This window comes from Octopus sinensis, linkage group LG10 (assembly GCF_006345805.1).
Source record: "Octopus sinensis linkage group LG10, ASM634580v1, whole genome shotgun sequence".
In the NCBI taxonomy this organism is placed as follows: Eukaryota; Metazoa; Mollusca; class Cephalopoda; order Octopoda; family Octopodidae; genus Octopus; species Octopus sinensis.
This window is the reverse complement of record NC_043006.1, coordinates 30,071,657-30,092,298: the sequence shown is the minus strand read 5'-3', so window position 1 is coordinate 30,092,298 and position 20,642 is coordinate 30,071,657. Positions and strand designations below refer to the sequence as shown.

The 20,642-nt window shown below is 33.9% G+C and overlaps 1 protein-coding gene across 6 annotated transcripts in view; it reads right to left on the bottom strand.

Annotated features, from left to right (window-relative positions):
* The window catches only part of LOC115216353 (ATP-citrate synthase), a 111,441-nt gene that overhangs the window by 17,733 nt on the left and 73,066 nt on the right, over positions 1-20,642 (bottom strand). For 3 of the 6 annotated variants that reach the window (XM_036506472.1, XM_029785599.2, XM_029785598.2), the window contains exons 14-19: positions 19,151-19,159; positions 9,845-9,871; positions 5,843-6,081; positions 5,150-5,202; positions 3,461-3,576; positions 718-822 (exon numbers count right to left, since the gene is read on the bottom strand). In XM_036506472.1, coding sequence (XP_036362365.1) covers positions 718-822; positions 3,461-3,576; positions 5,150-5,202; positions 5,843-6,081; positions 9,845-9,871; positions 19,151-19,159 — 549 coding nt within the window. The remainder of the gene's footprint in view (positions 1-717; positions 823-3,460; positions 3,577-5,149; positions 5,203-5,842; positions 6,082-9,844; positions 9,872-19,150; positions 19,160-20,642) is intronic. The other 3 variants (XM_036506474.1, XM_036506473.1, XM_036506475.1) reach the window with 3 other exon arrangements.

Here is a 20,642-nt window from a genome sequence, read left to right as displayed (position 1 = left end):
CCATGCTAGAATGGGTTAGATGAATATATTATTGAAGCATTGTTTTATAGTTGGCTACCCTTTCTGTTGCTATTGTGTAAGTGTTCTTAAAAACTACTTTATTCCTCATGTCTTTGAAAGCAGAAAATCAACAGATGACCTATTGACAAGGGAAACATCATCACCACCAACTGCAGCTGAATGATTTGGGGAGAAGTGCAAGTGTCAACACAGAGACATTTGTGCGTACACACACACACACACAGAGAGGCTTTCTTTCAGTTTCTACCTACAAAGTCTACTCATAAGTCTTTGATTGGCACAAGAATATAACAGAAGGTACCATGCAGTGGGGCAGAACCAGAAAACGTGTAGTTTCAATAGCATAAAAATCAATTCTAGGGAATGCATTAAAATTATAACCAGGTCAATATTTTGTTCCCATTACACCTAACAGAAATACCATAAAGAAATAATAAAACTACAACCACGACTAGAGTGACATTGTAGGGAAGGTGTGAGAGGCTGGATCTGGTCAGTTTTGACATAAAACAGGGAGAATACTTCGACTGGACATGGCTGGATTAAAGAGCATATAATAACCACATATACACACACATAGAAGTACACAACACTTCTGTTGTGAAAGCTGCGGCAAAGAAGACATAAACTCCCCAATTACAGTTGCAAGATTTTCTTTAAAAATGAAAGAAAAAAAATAAATAAATAAAACCGTACAGTTGCAGGGCCAATTATGCAGACACTTTTCTTGTTAGCTTCCATGATTAGTTGTCTGGTGAGGTTTTCGGGAATTCCTTCAGCAATGATAGCAATTGTTCGTATCTATAATGAAATTTAAGGAATAAAACAAATATTAACAGAAGGAATAAAATCCAACAAACACATTAAAAATTGAAAAAACAAAATGTGTGTTTATGATTTACATAAATCTTGTGAAAATTGATGGGAAACCAAACTAATGAGGAAGCTTGTGCATGGTCGCTGACCCTCTAGAAATGGCAGCCAAATTTGTTTGTAATCATCTCCTACCATCTTAAAAAAGGAAGGACACATTAGATAATGTAATCCTTGTTACATTATGACTGAAAATGAGATAGGATGATAACAGTTAGAATGATTATGATCTAGAGTCTACTTGGTTACGGTCGCCCTGGGGTTAAATAGTAACAACCACTTTAGGGGAGATAACTTTACTAACCCTAGGTTACATTACTTGCTTCTCTACCAGGCTGGTGATTTTACTGAAATTATATTTTTCGTTCTTGTTAAATACAAGCTTTAAGCTTCTAATTAATAATTGCTCATCTGGAGTCTGCATTAATTAATTACTTTAATCAATATAAGAACTTTGAAAGTTACATTTCAAATTTATTCACTGTAATGTTTGCAAAGTATTCAACTCTGAAATATTTTACAGTTGAATGAGAAATCTCACAAAAAAGTCTAAGATTACCATTTATACCCAAGAGAAGCAGCAAATGACTTATGCTAATGGATGAGAAGAGTGAAAAGACCTTTGAATTCGAGTTACCATTCACAAGTGAAGCTAAAAATGCTTTAGATATTTCCTTTTCAACAAAAAGGTTTTTATTTCTTTACTTGACTGTCCCGAGTGTTACTTGTACACACCACCATTCACTTGGACAAACATTGGTGATACCATATAAAGACATATTTAATATTCCGTACAGTGTGCAGTAAATTTCAGTGAAGCATTGCAGTCAGCTGAATCAATAGGTTTCTTCTAATTTTGGTTTGTACTTTCTCACCAAAACTATGTTATAGCCATTGTTTTGATGAATTATTCAAAGTAGGAGACACAAAGCTCATGACACTTATCGGCTCTTCAACACTGGTGAAATCAAAACGACTGATGATCAGTGTGAACATCTGTAGGATGGATGTTAGGGAAAATGTGACTGATGAGGAAATTCTAGAAGAAGTTTTGGGGAAAATATTTAATATGGAATCTTGTATGTAAAATCAAAAGTGATGTGAAGAGATGGATGTGTTGGGTGGTCGTAGATGAAGAGAATATTTGGCAGAAGAGAGAGAGCAAAGACAAGAAAAAGCAAAACTACGAGCAAATAGTTGAAGTAAGTTAATGAATCTTTATCTTTCAGTCAAATGTTATTCTACCCAATCACCCTCCTCTCTCTCTCACATATATATATATATATATATATATATAACTCTGAAATGTTAATCCCAGTTGAACTTTATAGAAGATCACAAGAGGTGGGGAGGGTTATCAGATTCACTTATGTCAGAGTTATGAAGGGACACATCAAAAACAATGGTTTGGCTCAACCACTTAACGGCCTCAGCTGGATCGGGTGATTTACATATTTTTTCCAAGACCTACTTGGCAGATACACAACTCCATTTAGTAAAATATTTTGAGAGTCTGGAGTTGTTGTCCAGTAAAAGGATGGGCTGCTTTGTTTAGGCAGTATTCAGTGAATCTGATGGCATCAGAAATGGAAATGGATAGGTTTGGTAGTGAGATAGAAGTTGATAATGTAAGAGAAGAGTTAGCTTAATAAACTTTAATGACTGGAGAACAGTAGTGACATCAGATAAACTTGGGGAAATGAAGAAGAGAGATTTTGAAATTAGTGTTGGCATTCATAAAGAATCTGTCAAAGACACATCAGAAACAAACATTGTTTCAGAACAAAGTCAGGATGTGTGGAAAATAGAGAAAATATTTAGATATAGATTAAGAGATTTATATCTGACAAAGGATTACAAAATATGAATGGATGGGATTCATGTTGCAGCAAAGTACTTTATTTTCTTTTTTTTTTTTTTTTTTTTTTCATTTGACTTCATTGTTCACATGTGGGGTAGTTTCAATAGAGAAATGGAAAAAGTAAAACTAGCATCTAAGAACTAGTTGATCCCTATAAGCAGCTTATATGGAAGTTCCAAACTGAAGGCACAAAATTATGCTCAATACAAGTGAACAGCCTTACAAAGCATTATTAAAACCAGTCATTCACTGAAAAATTTATTTCTGATAAACATTAAAAAAAAAAATGGTGCCACCAGAAGACATCAAAATATTGGTTTATCCTTAAACAGAAGGCCTGGTCCAGCTGCTAATGACAAAGAAAATTCTGCTAAAGTACCTTAGGCCAAGTGGTGGTGTTAAACTGACTGCTGTTTAGTCCACCAATTTTTAACTGCTAATTTCAAAGATCTAAATAAGTAACTGTAAATTCAACCACAGCAAGTAACGAAAATCTGTATAAAGAATAATGTTACCTTAGAGTGTGGGGTTAGGGTTTAATTTTGAGGCCAGGGATCTAGCAGGCTCCCAGGCCTTACATATATTACATGAAAATAGTTTTACCTGTCGTCCCAAACAGTCCAATTGTATTACAGTATTATTACCATTATTATAAAAGATTAAAAAAAAAAAAACTAAAGTACAGCAAATGAATGTGATTTTAACCTGAGGGTAATTGAGAGTTTCCATTGTACTTTCATAAGCCGAACGTAGAGATGCAAAATTCACCAAGACATCAGCATGAGGATGTTTCTTCATGACATCTGCCATATTCTTGTAAACTAAAAAACATTAAATGAAATAAAATATATAGAAATGTTTAATAATATAGTAAAATATTTTGAAATATTTAGCAAAAAGTGCAAGAGAAAAGAAAAACAAGGACTTAATTCATTTTGTGCCATCAAAGATATGTTTCTCTCTTTCTCTCTCTCTCTCTCCATCACACACACAGCCAATTATAGGTTAAAAGAATGGTTGCTGATTTGCCTTATTCATATCATTATGCTTATTAATGAAGCTTTTATCATTGTGGGGATAATAATAATTATTGTTTTTTTTTATTAATTTTGGGTTTATAAGATAATTTAATATCAGTTTTGAATTCATTTGGGGTTTGTTATCAATTGCTGGTTTATAAATGGCTGGATTACTAGTTATATGTTTATTTTTACTTATATTTCCAGTTATGGCAGGATTAGAAAACTTTTCAGTTTTTTTTTTTTTTTTTTTTTCCGGCTGCTAATTAGTTTTGTCATATTTATTAATGTTGTTTGGTCGATGGTATTTTATTTTATCTCTATATCCAGTGTTTGCTAAAGCTGTGTTATAGAAATCCACATGTCTATTAAACATTTTCTCATTAGAAGACAAATAGGTTAGTCTCTTACCAATGTTGGAGGCTAATGGATTTTGGATGGTTAGTTCGGAAGTCATCATAGCTTAAATTAGAATTTTATTTGTGGAAAGGTTCATGCAATCCAATTGTTAGACTGAAGTTAACTGAATTATTATCCTTCTCAATAGACATAGAAAGCCCATGCCTTTTGAAAAATTTATAAAATCTTTTCTTAAGTAATTCCAATTTTCTATTAGATGCATTTTTTATGATGAAAAGTGCATCATCCCTATATAATTCCACCCTTTATTTCTGGAAATTCATCATACATTTTTTTCTTCTTTTATATATATATATATATATATATATATATAAAATGTACACTATTTGAGATGCATGGTCTAGTGGTAAAGTGTTGCACTCACAATCACACAAATGTGGTTACAAATTCTGTCTACAACACTCGCACACATATCCATATGCACGCATGTACACACCCACACACACAGAGGTAGTGATGAGTAATCGAGACATCTGGCAAATTGCTGGGCTTAAGAATCCGTATCAAGCTAAGTGAAATTGTAGTCACAGCCAGTACCAGTGATGCGTGAATGGCACCTGTGTCAGTGACACATAAAAGGTACTCGGTACACTCTGTGGAATGGTTGGTGTTAAGGTCATCCAGCCATAGATACCAAGCCAAAACAGACTGGAGCCTGGCACAGCTCTCCAGTTTACCAGTTCCAGTCAAACTCATGCCAGATGCTAAATGATGATGAGTATCATATCGGAATTATATCCAATACATTTCATTCTGTTGGAACAGATCAACGATAGTAAATCATCCATTTGGTGATAAAAAATTAGAAAGCAAATATTTCACTGATTCTCACAATGAAATTGGTAATTCCTATTGATGACAATAGATGTGGAATGTAAATATTGAAAATTGTGTCATAATTAAAGATGAGGTTGACAAAGATTTATTGAGAATCTGTTTCTATAAAAGAACTTACCAGGAATGAGAATTTCTTTGTGGCCCCAATAAAATTTCTGTCGGTGATCACCACTAGAAAAAACAAAACAATACCGTTGAGGTGTGTGTGAACAACTGAATTGAGAACACCAATAAGAACTGGAAAATACTTGTCTATCTCTCTCTCTAGCCTATTTGGGAGAAGGGTGTACAATTAACAGAGCTGATCCTGCTATGAGGTACAATTTGAACATAGATGTGAAGAAACTGAACTGGATTCTATAGAAAAATTTAGTACGGAATTCTGTTTCTATCATTTCAATTATAAGGAGAAAAATGGAATGTGATATTCATGTAATTCTCAATGACATTAACATAGTAAGTGAAATGGTTCCAACATGTAACTGGAAGCAAGTTATGGATCTACTTCATCATCAGGAACCTACCAAATGGTGCTGGTACATATTATTGGGCCTAGTTTCTATGGTTTAGCCAATTACATCAACCCCAGTGATTGACTGGTTCTTATCTTATTTATGACCCTGAAAGGATGGAACACAAAACTGACTTTGGCGGAATTTGAATTCTGAATATAAAGTCAGAATAAATACCACTAAGCATTTTGTCTGGTGTGTCAATGATTCTGTGATTCTGCCAGCCCACCACCTTCCTTACTCTTAATAACAAAGAAAATATTTTCCAAAGAAAAATTGAATAGAAAAAAGATAATTACGTAAAGGGGTACATCATAGCAACAACTGAAGGCTCATCTCTGGAGCAGACATAGTCAAAGTCCAGCATCCCTTGTACAGCCCGTTGCTGCATTCCATATACAATAGCTTTGGTCTGTTTGGAGAAGAGACCATGCTGCTTTGTTTCTACATCATTGGCAATGTCATGGTGAGCAATCTTGGAATTGCTGGAATTGGCGCTTAGATCGCCTGATGATTTTCGCTTCAATATTGGTGAACGCTAAAGAGAAGGTAGAAAATAAAATACTTATTAATGAATGCAGAACTTGAGGAAATTCAGGTAAGATTACACAAGAATCAACAAATACAGTCAGGCCAATGTCTTGTTCATTGATTTCAGTGAAAAATCCATGGAATCTAAAGATAAAAGTTAAATTTAAAGTTCCTGAGAATAAGAATAGTACAAATGGTTGAATAATACAATTTTTTACATACTTCAAGAAATTAAAAGTAAATAATCTTTTATGTGCTACAAATATCTCTGATTACAATGTTACTAAGTAACTAATCATGATCTATTGTCTGTGACCTGGGCAACCAACAAAATACTATTTAAATTTTCAACCTGAGGTATAATCAGTATTCAAGCAGTCACTGGAAAACGATATAGCATTGTTGGCAAAAATGAATTGCAACTAGAGAGCTGTGTGTGTGTGTGCACATATAACTATACAAACTTGAAGCAGAGTGCAAATAAAAACTACACCCACACAAACACACATTATATAAAAACAAACCTGTAAAAATAAATTTATTTTCTCTTTTATAAATAAATAATTAATCAAGGTATGAAGAAAACAGCACTAAAAGTCCAACAACAATTGAAAGAATGACATTTGATATATTCCACTTGAAACTAATTATTCAAGGAATTGTGGTGAAAGTTTTTAATTTCAACATAAAATTGAAACATTTGTTACTCAATTTCAGTTGAAGTAATTTCAATTGAAATGACCTTAAAAAAGGCAAAAGGATCACCACTTCCTTCTCATGGCCACCCACTTAGAGATCTTAAGTTTCTTGATGCTTTCAGAATATATTTAAGATTTTTCTCATTAGTAAAACTCAATGTTTCCATACTTCATCCTTGGAAATAATCTGTTCATGCAGAACTGATATTAATATTTTCAGTTTTATATATGGCTGATCAACAAGTTCATTATACAACCATATGATTTAGGTCCCATCCTGATACATGGCACCATTTAGCAAGAGCCTTCCATTATTGCACATTGACCAATGCCATCATCATCATCATCATCGTTTAGCGTCCGTTTTCCATGCTAGCATGGGTTGGACGGTTCTACTGGGGTCTGTGAAGCCAGAAGGCTTCATCAGGCCCAGTCAAATCTGGCAGTGTTTCTACGGCTGGATGCCCTTCCTAACGCCAACCACTCCGTGAGTGTAGTGGGTGCTTTTTACGTGCCACCCGCACAGGTGCCAGACAGAGCTGGCATGTGAATGAAATTTAGAGAGCACGTGTGTGTGTGTGTATGTATGTGTGTGAGAGAGAGTGAGTGTGTTAGTGTGCGCGCGTGTACGGGCGAACAAGCAGTTCAGAGTATGTGTCATATATGTGAACTGAAACAGAGTTGACCAAAATTATTGAATAATGCCAATTTCTCATACTTTTGGCCAAATATCCAAGTTAAAGGGTTCATTGAAAGAAACCAGTCTATATCACTTTTGGGAGTATAATTATGTGTTTGAGAGTAACATGATGAGTGTGAGGTGTGCTGGGGTATACAAGGACATACAAAAGTGTAAGAATTCTTTTTGCTAATATTTACTCTAAGTGTAATGGCAAAATAAATTCATACTAAATTAACCTAGTGTTATATTTTCACACTAAACAATACTGTACAAACAGACCAACATACGAGGAAAGGTGAAATACTGACAGATTAGTTGACCAATGAAACAGAAAGCCATCAGAATGTAGTTTATTGGAATAAATAATAATTTTAAGGTTATAAGATAGAGAAATAGAACACAACATAAAGAAGAGGTAGTTTCAATATTTTGAAAATTCATTTTAGGGTTTTATGTAGATATAATTAAAACCTACCTTTAACAAAATATAACATGATCTACATGACTATACATAAAAGCAATATATATGAAACCACTACACACACACACAGACATGTAAGTACACATGCAGAAAAATAAAACACTTGCAATCAAACATTCTAAAAATGTGGATTATATTAGAGAAAAGGAAAAAAAAAATTACTGCTGAAGAAATCCCAAAATGACCATCTCAAAGTACCAACTTCTAACCAAGTGAAATAATAATATTCTGTATGCCATATGCAACAGTTGATAAATATTTGACCAAAATAATTTATTAATAAGTCATTTTAATCCCCAATACTTCTACAAATATTCCCTTCTTGTGAAGCTAAGATGGAAATATATGTGAAATAAATTCTTTTAAAATAATGCTAATGTTTATAGCTTAGGAAATGATCTTAATGAGAAATGAATAGAAATTTGAAACTTGAAGGAAAAATTATAAAATGGAGGAGCTACGTTTTGTAATTTGACAAAAATAAGAAATGATACCTGAATTTCATTTTCACAGTATTGAACATACATTTTTCCTGCAAATTGACAATAGCCAAATGGATTTACAAGCTTTTCGACTTTACATCAGTTCATCTTTGAATAGTATTCTCATATAATTAATAATTCTCAACTTTTTTTTTTTCAGCTACTCTTAAGACTACTACTACTCATCAACTGCCATTCAATTCCACCAGCATATATATATCTACATTGCAAGTAATCAAAACAAAAAGAAAAAAAAAATCGCAACCATTTCCTTCACATCAGCCATCACTTATTCATGAGCAGTTATTTTTCAGTTCACTTGTACTTAATTTTTACACAAATTAATATCAGAATAATGAACTCTTCTAATTCAGGTTCATTTCATAAAGCCACAGTGCTATATATAAAGACTGAGATGATCTGATATTGTTTAACTTAAATTCTTCAGCAATAGTCAGTGAAAGAAACATTCACAACCACTGCTACTTCAACACAAATTCATTCTGAAACAACTTAGTCTTATGTGTATATAACCTTATATATATATCTATCCTATGTGTACATACAGATTCATCTAAAACGAATGTAGAGAGAGTCCCACAACACCGCATTTCAATGTTTTCTAGAAAAAGGTCAGGTGGACTTTTGGGTTATTTTCATATGTATACACACACACAATACTCATAGAAGCACAAACACATACATGTGAAACACAAATATATACATGCACAAAGAGACTATTATGATTGGGGCATCCATAATTGTCTGGGTTTTTTTTCTCTACTATTATTATTATTTTAAGTAAGAAGCTGTGCCCATCCTCTTCCAGCCCCTCCAACAACAATAAGAAGAGGGATGCCATTACCATTCTGTTGAAACACCTGTAAGTCAATGGCTGCAGGAAAAGCAAGTGCGACAAAGAAATTAAAGACAATTGAGATTTTGTGGAGGGAGGAAGGATTGGTGATAGAGGTTAGTGCAGGCTCAGGACTTGGACACACAACATGGGTGATGAGAGGAGATGGAGGAGAGGCAAGTGAGTCAAACGTGCTTGAATGGAGGGGATATAAAACTATGCTGCTGTATGACGGACGGACACACACACACACACACTACAAAGTGTTGTGTGTTTAACACAGGAACTGGATTGAAAGTCCTTTCTTTCATGACTGTTGTGTAAGGGGAGTTGTTTTTTATTCATAACATGAACCACCACAAACAAACTACTTACCTGGAAACAACAGACATAGGAACAAAAAGCAACAACATCAAGTGGCCAAGGATTGAAGGTTTTCAGACAAAATACAGAGACTTTCGAAACAAGACAGTGCTTAATTGGAAGCTACCAGTTTCAAACCAAAAACATTAGTAGTTCAACTAAGAGTCATCACATCATGCAAAGGAAAGAAAATACAAAATTGACTTACACCAAGCTGAGCTTGACAAAATGTACTCTGTTAATAGAAACAAAAAAAATCATTGGTGTACTTCCAAGCTGATCATCTGTTAAATATCGGCATCAGTTTTCAATAGTAAAGGGGTTGTGTGTGTGTGTATATATATATGTATATATATTTGAAAAAAGAAAAAGAAGGATTTCACAGGTAGTTCTAATCAGTTTAATTTATTCTTTAATTTTTTGATAATATAAATTTTAGTTCATAGATCTAGTAAGTTCTTTGTTAACTTGGGTGTGGAGAATTAAAAAAAATTATTTTCTTGTTAACTTTGGAGAACTTTCTCGCATTTGTTGTCAAACAGACCTGAGGATTTGGGGTTTTGTGATCTTTGTCCTTTTTAATTTTTTGGTTTGTTTTTCTCAGTGTTGTCACTGGGATGTTCTGGGTCTTGGAGACAGCTGTATTGATAAGGTTCATCGGATATTCTTGTCTTTTAAGGAACCATTTTAGTCATGTAATCTCTTTACCTGTAGTGTGGATTGTGTTACTATGGTACTATGGTGCAGAATTAAAATCAAAGAAAATCTTGGAGTCAAGAACACAATAGCTACAAGAATATGAAAAGAACTATGGAAAAGACCAAATAAAACCCCCAAAAAATAAACCCATAAGAAGCTGTCAAACTTGAGAAAAACACAAGAAATGAAGAATTTCACACAATAAACAAACTTCAACCAAAAATTGGAGGATCCCAAACACATAGTTATACACAGGCCAAATACCAAACACCAGATACAGCTACCATCAAAACCCCAAGAATGATTACCATAGACAAAATCAAAGATATATGAAGAATGAACGGATCAGCAGAAGAACCAAACCCCCTCATATTAACCACCAAACAAAATTCTACAACTCAGAACATTATCAACATGAAATGCCAGTGAACAGAATATTTCACCACAACAGAACCACCCCTATCCCAAATGGGAATTCTTTTTTAGGACAAGATACCTTCCATCAAATGAAAGAAAAAAGAAAAAACACCACCCTTGACAAAGAAAAACCACAGGCACCAAAAATAATTAACATATCGGCCCAGAAATTAACACAACAGGAAATCAAACTATTAGAAAATGGACTGAAGTTCACACCCAACCTGAACTTATAAAAAGACAGGAGATTTTTGTTGTAAATTATGCCTAGGAAAATTTTTCCAGGGTGTAGAATATGAAGAGAATTCACAAGTGTAAAACAAAAAAACTTCAAACAACTGCTAAATAGAGAAAGACACCTGAAAGAATATATAACCTACCTATGACGATCACTGCAGTCAAATATTGCAGAGACAAAACACAAATGCAACATCCCTACAGACCAACTGCTAGCACTAAGCAAACTTCAAAAAGACTCCTCAATAGTCATAAAAGAAGCTGACAAAGTTGGAGCAATCATCATCATGGACAAAAACCACTACGAAGATATGACCCTAAAACAATTGAATGACAAAGGATTTTATAGCAAAATCAACAAATGCGAGGAAAAAATTCAATAATCAAAGTAGGTAAACTGATGACAAAGCACCAAAATAACCTCACACTAAAGGAAATTTATTACTTAACTAACTTTGAAATGAAAATCAGCAATTTTTATGGATTACCAAAACAACATAAAAGGCAAAACTTCATCATATGTCGAGGTACCAAAACTGACTGATTTAAAATTACACCCAATTGTTGCTGGTCCAGCCTCAAGCACACAATGTCTAAGTAACTTATTAGACATTATTCTGAAACCCCTTTGTGAAAAAAAGTGCCAAGCTACATCACAGATGATATGGAATTCCTGAATTATATCTCCCAGAAAGTACACCAAAGACACAATCTAAGTCAGTTTTGATGTAACAAGCTTATATACTAACATCCCACACGACTTAGGAATTGAATCTGTTGACTTCTGGATTACAAAACATCCAGATTCCATTTCAGAGAGATTCCTGAAAGAGTTTATTTTGGAAGGGCTCAAATTAATATTGGAGAACAACCACTTCCTCTTTGATAATGAACTACATTTACAAATAAAAGGAACAGCCATGGGCACCAAAGTAGCTCAAATATATGCAACACTCGTTATGGGATACCTAGAGACAAAACTATATTCCCAACAGTAGGAAATGTTCAGTCACAACTTTGCCACCTATATTAATAACAACTGGAAACATTACCTAGATGATTGCTTCATATTGTGGGAAAGAAACCAAGAAGACGTGCAAAGATTCTATTTCATTATAAACAGGCTTCATGAAGCAAAGAAAGTTCTGCAAAGAAGTTAACAAGAAAAAAAAATTTTTTTTTTAATCCTCCACACTGAAGTTAAACAAAGAACTTGCTAGATCTATGAACTAAAATTTATATTATTAAAGAACAATAAATTAAATTGATTAGAACTACCAATGAAGTCATTCTTTTTCTTTTTTCAAATATACCCAACTGTACCAAGGATCTCGCACATTTTCCAATATATATATAGACAGACAGACAGACAGACAGATAGATATCAAGGTACAAGTGAGGAGTTGTAAACCATGGAGTTATAAAAATATCCAAGATTAGACTGATTGAATGCCTAACAAAGCAGGCATATACATATATAGTATTATTAATATTATACAATTATATATTGTTAACAGGTGGTAATCTAAAGAGAGTTCTCCACATTTTTTACCTGTTGGTCACATGGTATCAACCTTGTCTGCTAGATCAGTATCAGTTTTTTTGATTTAATGTTAAAGTGTAAAGAGTTACAAGTCAGGATTTCTGAAGAGGTTTCCTACAATCATCTCCTGATGTCATCTCTAAAAGCAATTTATGCCTGAATATATTTGACGAGAGATGTTCAGTTACAGCAGTTAATTGGGTTTAAATATCTTAACCAAATTTAAACATTTAGTTAAGACATTCAAATGGAGAAACTGATACTGAAAGACTACAAACTTAACAATCATAACCCTCTTCTCATCTCCAACAGATGACAAAGTTCAGTCACTAGAACATTGATATTTCTTTCCCTTTTAATCCAGCTGTACCATAACACTTTAAAAGCTTTGTAATTTAGTAGCCCTTTGAAATGAGGTGTCAGCTAATTATTAGTTCAATGGCCGTTTGATTTCAATATCCAGTCATAATTTCACATTTTTAAATCGATTAATCAACAGACCAAGGTTACTGATCATGACGTGATTAAATTTTCATTTTAGAGATGCAATGTTTTAAACTGCACTTTTATATTCTTTACAAATAGAGCCCCCCCCCCCACACACACACACAGCAGGCTTTATAAACAGGATGATCCTGATTAAAATACAAGGATGTGGCTCAATATAACATGAAAGAGATCAAACATTGATAGCAACAACTGGACCACAGCAGCACAGGAGGGAAACCTGTATCGGAAAACAATCCACTTTGTTACTACATCTCCTGACATTACATTTGGATACTAATCGTTGTTGATATTGGTAGATGAGAGCCACCGAAACTCATCTATTCAATCTTGTTACAAGTACCTCAAGTTACTGAGTAAAATACAGATAGTTGTTTACCAATGGGAAGATGGCATCAGAAATCAAATGTACAGTTGTTTCACTGAATTTGTAACTATTAGGAAACTTTAAAATTTATCACATGGACATTAACATTTTTAGCAAAATAAAATAATTGGAGACATTGCCAATTATCATGAGCTTTCATTATTCATGAAAGTATTTTAACATTTCATAAAAACACATCCTATGAAACAAGTTGCAAGAACAGTTCATTTATCTGGTAAATTAATCATGACTTGAATGAAAATATCCTTGATTCAAACTATTTCTCAGGAACACAAACTAGTTTTTTTGTTTTTTCAGTTTGTATTCAAAGATTTCCATATAAATATTTTTGCAAGGTTCTAATAAAGCAAACAAATCCATTTACAAATTACTTAGTGTATTTGAAAGTTGTTTTTAAAGCTATTTAAAAAAATATAAATCTATTTAATAATTTCTATGAATAGTCTTATGTCACAGCTTAAAAAATTTTGGTAAACAAAACAAAAAATGAACTTTTGATACAAAAGCAACAAGTTTGTGAGAAATTGTTTTATAGTTTCTTTAGAAAAGAGCAGCACATTTGAAATAGAGAAATTATTCAACAATTTAAGTAAATCCAATTCTAATTTCCCAAGAAAAGAAATTTGAAATAATATAGGATTAAAAATAAAAAGCTTAAGCCCAAAGAAAACACACACACAAAACTTGTATTAATATAGTTCAAAAATTTATAACGTGATTAAAATGTACGGTAATTATGTAACTGCATGGTTAATAAAACAAACAATTCATGGGAAAGCAAAGCTAAACAACCGAATAGGGCATGAATGTACATATCATCATCGTTTAATGTCCGCTTTCCATGCTAGCATGGGTTTGATGATTTAACTGAGGACTGGCGAGCCAGATAGGTGCACCAGGCTCCAATCTGATCTGGCAGAGTTTCTACAGCTGGATGCCCTTCCTAACACCAACCACTCCGAGAGTGTAGTGGGTGCTTTTACGTGACTACTTGTACTCTGAATTCATCGCTGTACTCATTGCCAACCCTCACCTTACTGACTGCATCCCTGTACATGGCTTGTACAGTTCTCATCAACCACTTGTCTATCACTAGTTTCCACATTGACCACCAGATAACGGATTGGGGGACCCTGTCAAAGGATTCCTCCATGTCAACAAAAGCCAAGTACAGAGGTTTATCTTTGGCTAGGTATTTCTCCTGCAGCAGCCTTACCAGATATATAGCATCAGTGGTGCTTCTCCCTGGCACAAAACCAAACTGCATCTCATCTCAGCTAACTCTCCCTAATTAGTTGGGCTATGACCTTCTCCATGACTTTCATCACCTGATCCAACAATTTGATACCTCAAATATATATATACTACACACATGAACACATTCATACATGCATATATAATGACCATTTACTTGGATTCCCATGAAACATCAAAGTAAATTGAATGTTTGTTGTACCCAACTAAAATGAGTGTGTGTATACTCTCATATGTAACTGGAAAAAATATCATTTATATTTGATTTTCCTGATAAAAAATAAAGTGAAAACTAAATTTATAACTTGCAACTAATAGATTTTAAAAAATACTAATTTGTTGTTAAAATCTAGCAAAAGCATAAAACAGACGAAATACTCTAACAAACTTAAAATCATTTCTTGTTTGTTAAATACTGAAAAAAGGAAGATGGACGTTAATAACATCTGAATTTTGTTTAATCCCAGAATATAAGAAGATAGAAAGGAAGTGAAGCTGAGGGGCTGAAAAGAAACTTCTGACCCAATTTCATTACTTTGCATAGCTGACAAACAGCTCCCACTCCTGTAGTAACAGAAAGTGTATCAGTCACAAAAATCATTTGTCTAATAAGGAACTGTCAGATGTTGAGCTTTGCAGACAGGATGACAAAGGACCATGACTTCTGGTGGTTTACTGCGCTTGAGAAAGGCACATCAAGTTAAGTGAAATCATGGTGATCCTTGCATCTCTCTTCAACTGAGCAATCCTACTCATGCAGGTCATGAGTGCTGATGTTGTGCAAAAGCACCTAGTTGGCGTTAGGAAGGGCTTCCAGCCATAATGACCATGCAAAAACAGACATGGAGCCTGGGCAGCTCTTGCCGAACCGTCCAACACATGCCAGAATGGGAAAGAGACATTAATCATTGATGATGATCATCATCATCTGTCATTGAACCCATGACAGCATGGGAAAGAGACATTAATGATGATGATGATTTATGTGAATGTGGTTATTGCATTGTCTCTAATCAACAGCCTGCACTTCCATAAGATTGGCCAAAGCAACCCTTGACAAAAAGTGTACAAGAAAAGGATAAAGCAGCAGAGATATATGAAGCATTCAAAATCCCAAGGTATGTTATCCAATATTTTTAGCATACAATTAGAATAATGCGCTTTTCTCCATTACTTTCTCTATATTTCTATTAACCAAGCATAATATAAATCTGAATCTGTGATAGAGATTTTTAAAAAACATTGGGTCACATTGTTCTGAAATACTGTAATAAAAGTGCAAAACTAATAAAATCTTATGCACAGTTAAGCTGTGAGCATGCACATCGATTTGTCAATGAGTGCAAATACTAAATGTGTGCATAAGAGGTTAGTGGCCTAAAATAATTTAGTAATTAATAAGTATATTAAGTTTTGAGTTTATATTTACTTAAACATTCAATGTACACAGACTTTTGTCAGGAATAAAAAAAAATGTTCACAATATATAATTTGTATGCATGCTAACAACAAAAATTTAGCAAAAAACATTGCTCTTGTTTAAACAAAAGCAAAACAAAAAAATCAAAAAACACAAACAAAACCTAGGGGTGGGAATTGTTAATTAGTGTACAATTTAAAATCTATTTATTGGAGATTGATTGAACAATTAACACACAAAATGATTATCAAGCAAAACAGGAAAAACACAAGAAAAATTAGAAATAATCAAACATGTAAGCTAAATGTGCAAGCAGTTGTTAGAATCTCTAAAATAATTTTGTATAATAATGAAAAATGGGGAAATGCATGTTGCTTGAGATTTCTATTAGTCTAGAAGTGCCATTGGAAAGTATAATTAAAGTTCTTAAGCTGAATACCGAACTGGATTCTGATTCCCAGTGGCAACTTCCATTTACTTTGCTGGGAAATTATAGGAATGGTATAATCTCTATTTCTTCCTCTTCTGAAGTCAATAACACTCACATTGATTAACAAATATCTATGTATTGCTAAGTTACAGACCCATCTTTTCTCAAAAGATGTTAATGCAAAGACACACAATAGGCTTCAACAGTTTCCATCCACCAATTTCATTCACAAACCATTGGTCAATTAATGGCTATAGTAGAAGAATGTCAAGATGTTGTGTAGCAGGATTGAACTGAAGGCCTCTTGGTTGGGAAACCAAGTTCTTAACCACACCCAGGCAATAACAAAAACTTAATTTCTTGCTAAATACAAAGTAAAGGTTTGTGTGAAAGGTATTTATAATCAACCCATAAGAATTTACATTCAAAATCAAGTGGAATTAAAATTAATTCTATAATTTAGCCAGCAAGTTAATTTCCTTGACTGTCTCCCTCCACCCTTAGTGGGGAAAATAAAATAATTGATTTCTTTAATTTTAAGTTTTCTATTCTCTTGCTCCAAAGAAAATAATAAGGGAATGAAGGAATAAAACGGTTAATATCAATCTTCAGTTCATTCAGGTTACACATGCATCATGATGCTGGTAAAACAAAGCATTAAAAGGTTGGTGGAATAAAAGAGAACCAAGCCCCAAATCTAGTCAAAGATTATTAGCTACAAAACAAAATGCTAACTGAAGATTAATTCATCTTAGCACAATTATAAAACTCATGAATACACAAATCTTAATAATAATCAACATCCTAGTTTATTACCTGCTATTACTGAGAGAGATTATACTAATCTTTGCAATTGAACAGATAAGTCATATCCTCCTGGATAGTACACCAGTTTGTTGGAGTTTGAGCTCACAGTACAAAATAATGCAACATTCAACTATCGTGTTCCTCCTGCTCTTTGATTTCAACAGGGAATTGTATCATCTTTATATTTAGTTAGATGAACCAGATTTGTTTTGAACCGTGAATGTAGCACAAAGCTGGTTACAAGATACAAAGTGTAGATCCTTCATTTCATAGGCTGTAATTACTTCATTATGTGACTAGTTGCAACTCTTTTGTAAAATTCATTCATTAAAAAATATAAGGAATTACAATAAAAACAATTACATATTATTCCTTGATCCTCAGCTGCTAGGTATTCAATGGCAGGTAAATTCAAAGTAACAAATAATTTACATTAAATGTCAGAGAAATCATTTATTACTGTAACTTCAAGTGACATACCTAGATTACTGGAGAGCCATAACTTATTCCTGGCAACTACACTACATTGTTTGCTGAAAGACCTTTAGCCAGTCATATGTTGAGACATCTATTGTTGAAGACTTTGGTGCCATCGGGCACTAAAATATGAAGCATTTAACCAATTGTAAAATGCTTTAATAGCGTTCCACCAGTTCTTGTTAACAGATTTCATAATGAATTAGTATCAACATTTTAAGGAAAAGATGGTCAAAACATATTGAAAATACAAACACACTTTTTTTTCCTCTATGTGATCAGTCAAGCTGCTAGAAAGAGTAGCCATACCTACATAAAATTACACTATTATCTATGTCACACTGGCTAATGTGGTCTTGGGTTCCAGGCAGATAAGACAAAGATGGAATGGTCATCATCGGAATGCTTTTGATCATAGGTTGGTTCAATCAGAGCTGACTTGGGGTTAGACAACTTGTGAGGAGGTTAAGCAATTCATTTTGCTACCACAAACAGTCTCAGGTTCAGGAATGGTCAAACCTCACACTTCAGCAAGTTTCTTCTTTCATACACTTGGCTTGGTTAATGCCTCATGTAGCCATAGAATTTTGTACAGAGAAACAGTGTAGAAGTCTTGCATAAGTTTTTTGCTAATACATGTCAGTTAACATAAGCTAAAAAGTGGTTGCCTCTTAAAGGATCTTTGTCTGTCAAGTTACTTGGTGACCTTCCCAGTGCTGGTGACATGTAAAAAGCACACAGTCCACTCTGTAAAGTAGTTGGCATTAGGAAGGGCATTCCAGCTGTAAAAACTATGCCAAAACAAACAGCAGTGTTTGGCGCAATCCTCAGGCTTGCCAGCTCCTGTTAAACCATCCAACCCATACCAGCATGGAAGACACGTTGAATGATGATGATGAGACACCCAGGTACTACAAAAGCTCCATTTAAAATGGTAATCAGAGGTAGAGAACAAAAATAGGCATCTGGCTAGCCAGGTCTACTAACTTCCATTCCACTTTGAAGCAGTTTTATTTAATATTCAAAGCTAATGTGTTTAGAATAGTCAGAACATTTACCAATCCACACACGCGTGCACGCGTGTGTGTGCACACAATACTTCAGCTCAAGTGTCTCTGTATAATCAATATTCCATGGAGAAGAGAAACCAGGAATACTTATCACAATAACATCAATACAACTAACACAATCATGAATATAGAAGTGCAGAGTAGCATAAACATAGGAGAGACAGAAGCTAATAGAAACAAAGAGAATTGCAATGAAATCATGCTCGCTACTGTGTCCAATAGAGAAAGAAAGGGGAGGGGGAGAAGGCAGAGTTGCAAGGATTACCTGCATATTCTGAAAGGAAAAACAAAAATACAATTAATTGAAAAATGAAAACAAACAGAAAATACAAAAATAGAAGAGAAATATAGAATAATTTTGGACTTGTATTTGTTTGATGTGGGGTTGTATAATGGAAGTGAAATATTACAGGCTGGAATAAAACCTTTTAAAACAAATTTGAAAGTTAATAGGTGGAACTGGTTCAGAAAGCAAGTTGTGAACATACATTAGTCTATAACAATACTTACAAACATAAAAAAATGTATATTAAAAGTATACACGGCTTATATAGCTGTTCTCAATCACCCACAATCTAATTGCAGTAGCAGTTTGTTTGTTTAATAAGTCTAAAATGTTTTGGAGCTGTGTTGTTTTAAAAATGAAATAATTTACCACAGTTATGGAGGAGTTATCAGTGCATGTAAAATGGTTTTTGGGTATCATTAAACAAGTTAATTTAAAATTCCAGTATTTTGACTTTGTAACATTGTTCTTCATTTGTGACATTAATTATAAAGTTAATTTTGATTGTCTGACAATAATCCATTTCAGTTTATTACATGATTTATAAGAAAAGAACAGTCATCTTTCTTCTAACAATGAAAAACAACTCTGGGTGAATGGATTTTGTTCATTCATGAAGATAGATGCCAAATACAGTCCAGTTAACAATAAAGACAATTACACACACACAGGGCCAGAGAAAGATCAAAGGCAGACAGAAAGGCAGAGAGGTATGGAGACAGACAAGCAGACAGTAAAGGAAGTAGGTAAGTAAACAGAGAGGTAACTAAACAAACAGCAAGAGAGGAGACCTTTCCTATGATGGTAATGTGTGCTTTTGAGGGATTTTTGTTTGTTATTTCTAGTCGATCGCTCAACCATATACAGGAAATAAATGTCTGTATTTTCAATAACAGACAGTCATAAAGGAGGGTAGACAAGGAGACAGGCGTGAGATAGATTAAGTAGGTAGGAAGGCAGACAAACAGATAGAGAGGTTTGTAGACAAATAGATAGAGAGGTTTATAGACAGAGAGAAGGTACAGAAGCAGACAGTGAGGTACATACATAGACAAAGAGAAGACAGAGCTATAGATAGAGACAGGTGGTATATACTATGAACAGCTTCAAATTGGTTGAACTTAAAAAATAACAGGCTCCTGTATTTTATATCTGTTTCTTTACTACCCACAAGGGGCTAAACACAGAGGGGACAAACAAGGACAGACAAAGGAATTAAGTCAATTACATCGACATCAGTGCGTAACTGGTACTTAATTTATTAACCCCGAAAGGATGAAAGACAAAGTCGACCTCGGCGGAATTTGAACTCAGAACGTAATGGCAGACGAAATACGACTACGCATTTCGCCCAGCGTGCTAACGTTTCTGCCAGCTCGTCCAACCCATGCCTGTATTTTATATCAATAATTAAAAAGACATCATCTGTTTGGTTTGACAGTGATGAAAAAAAAAAACAATAGAAAAAATA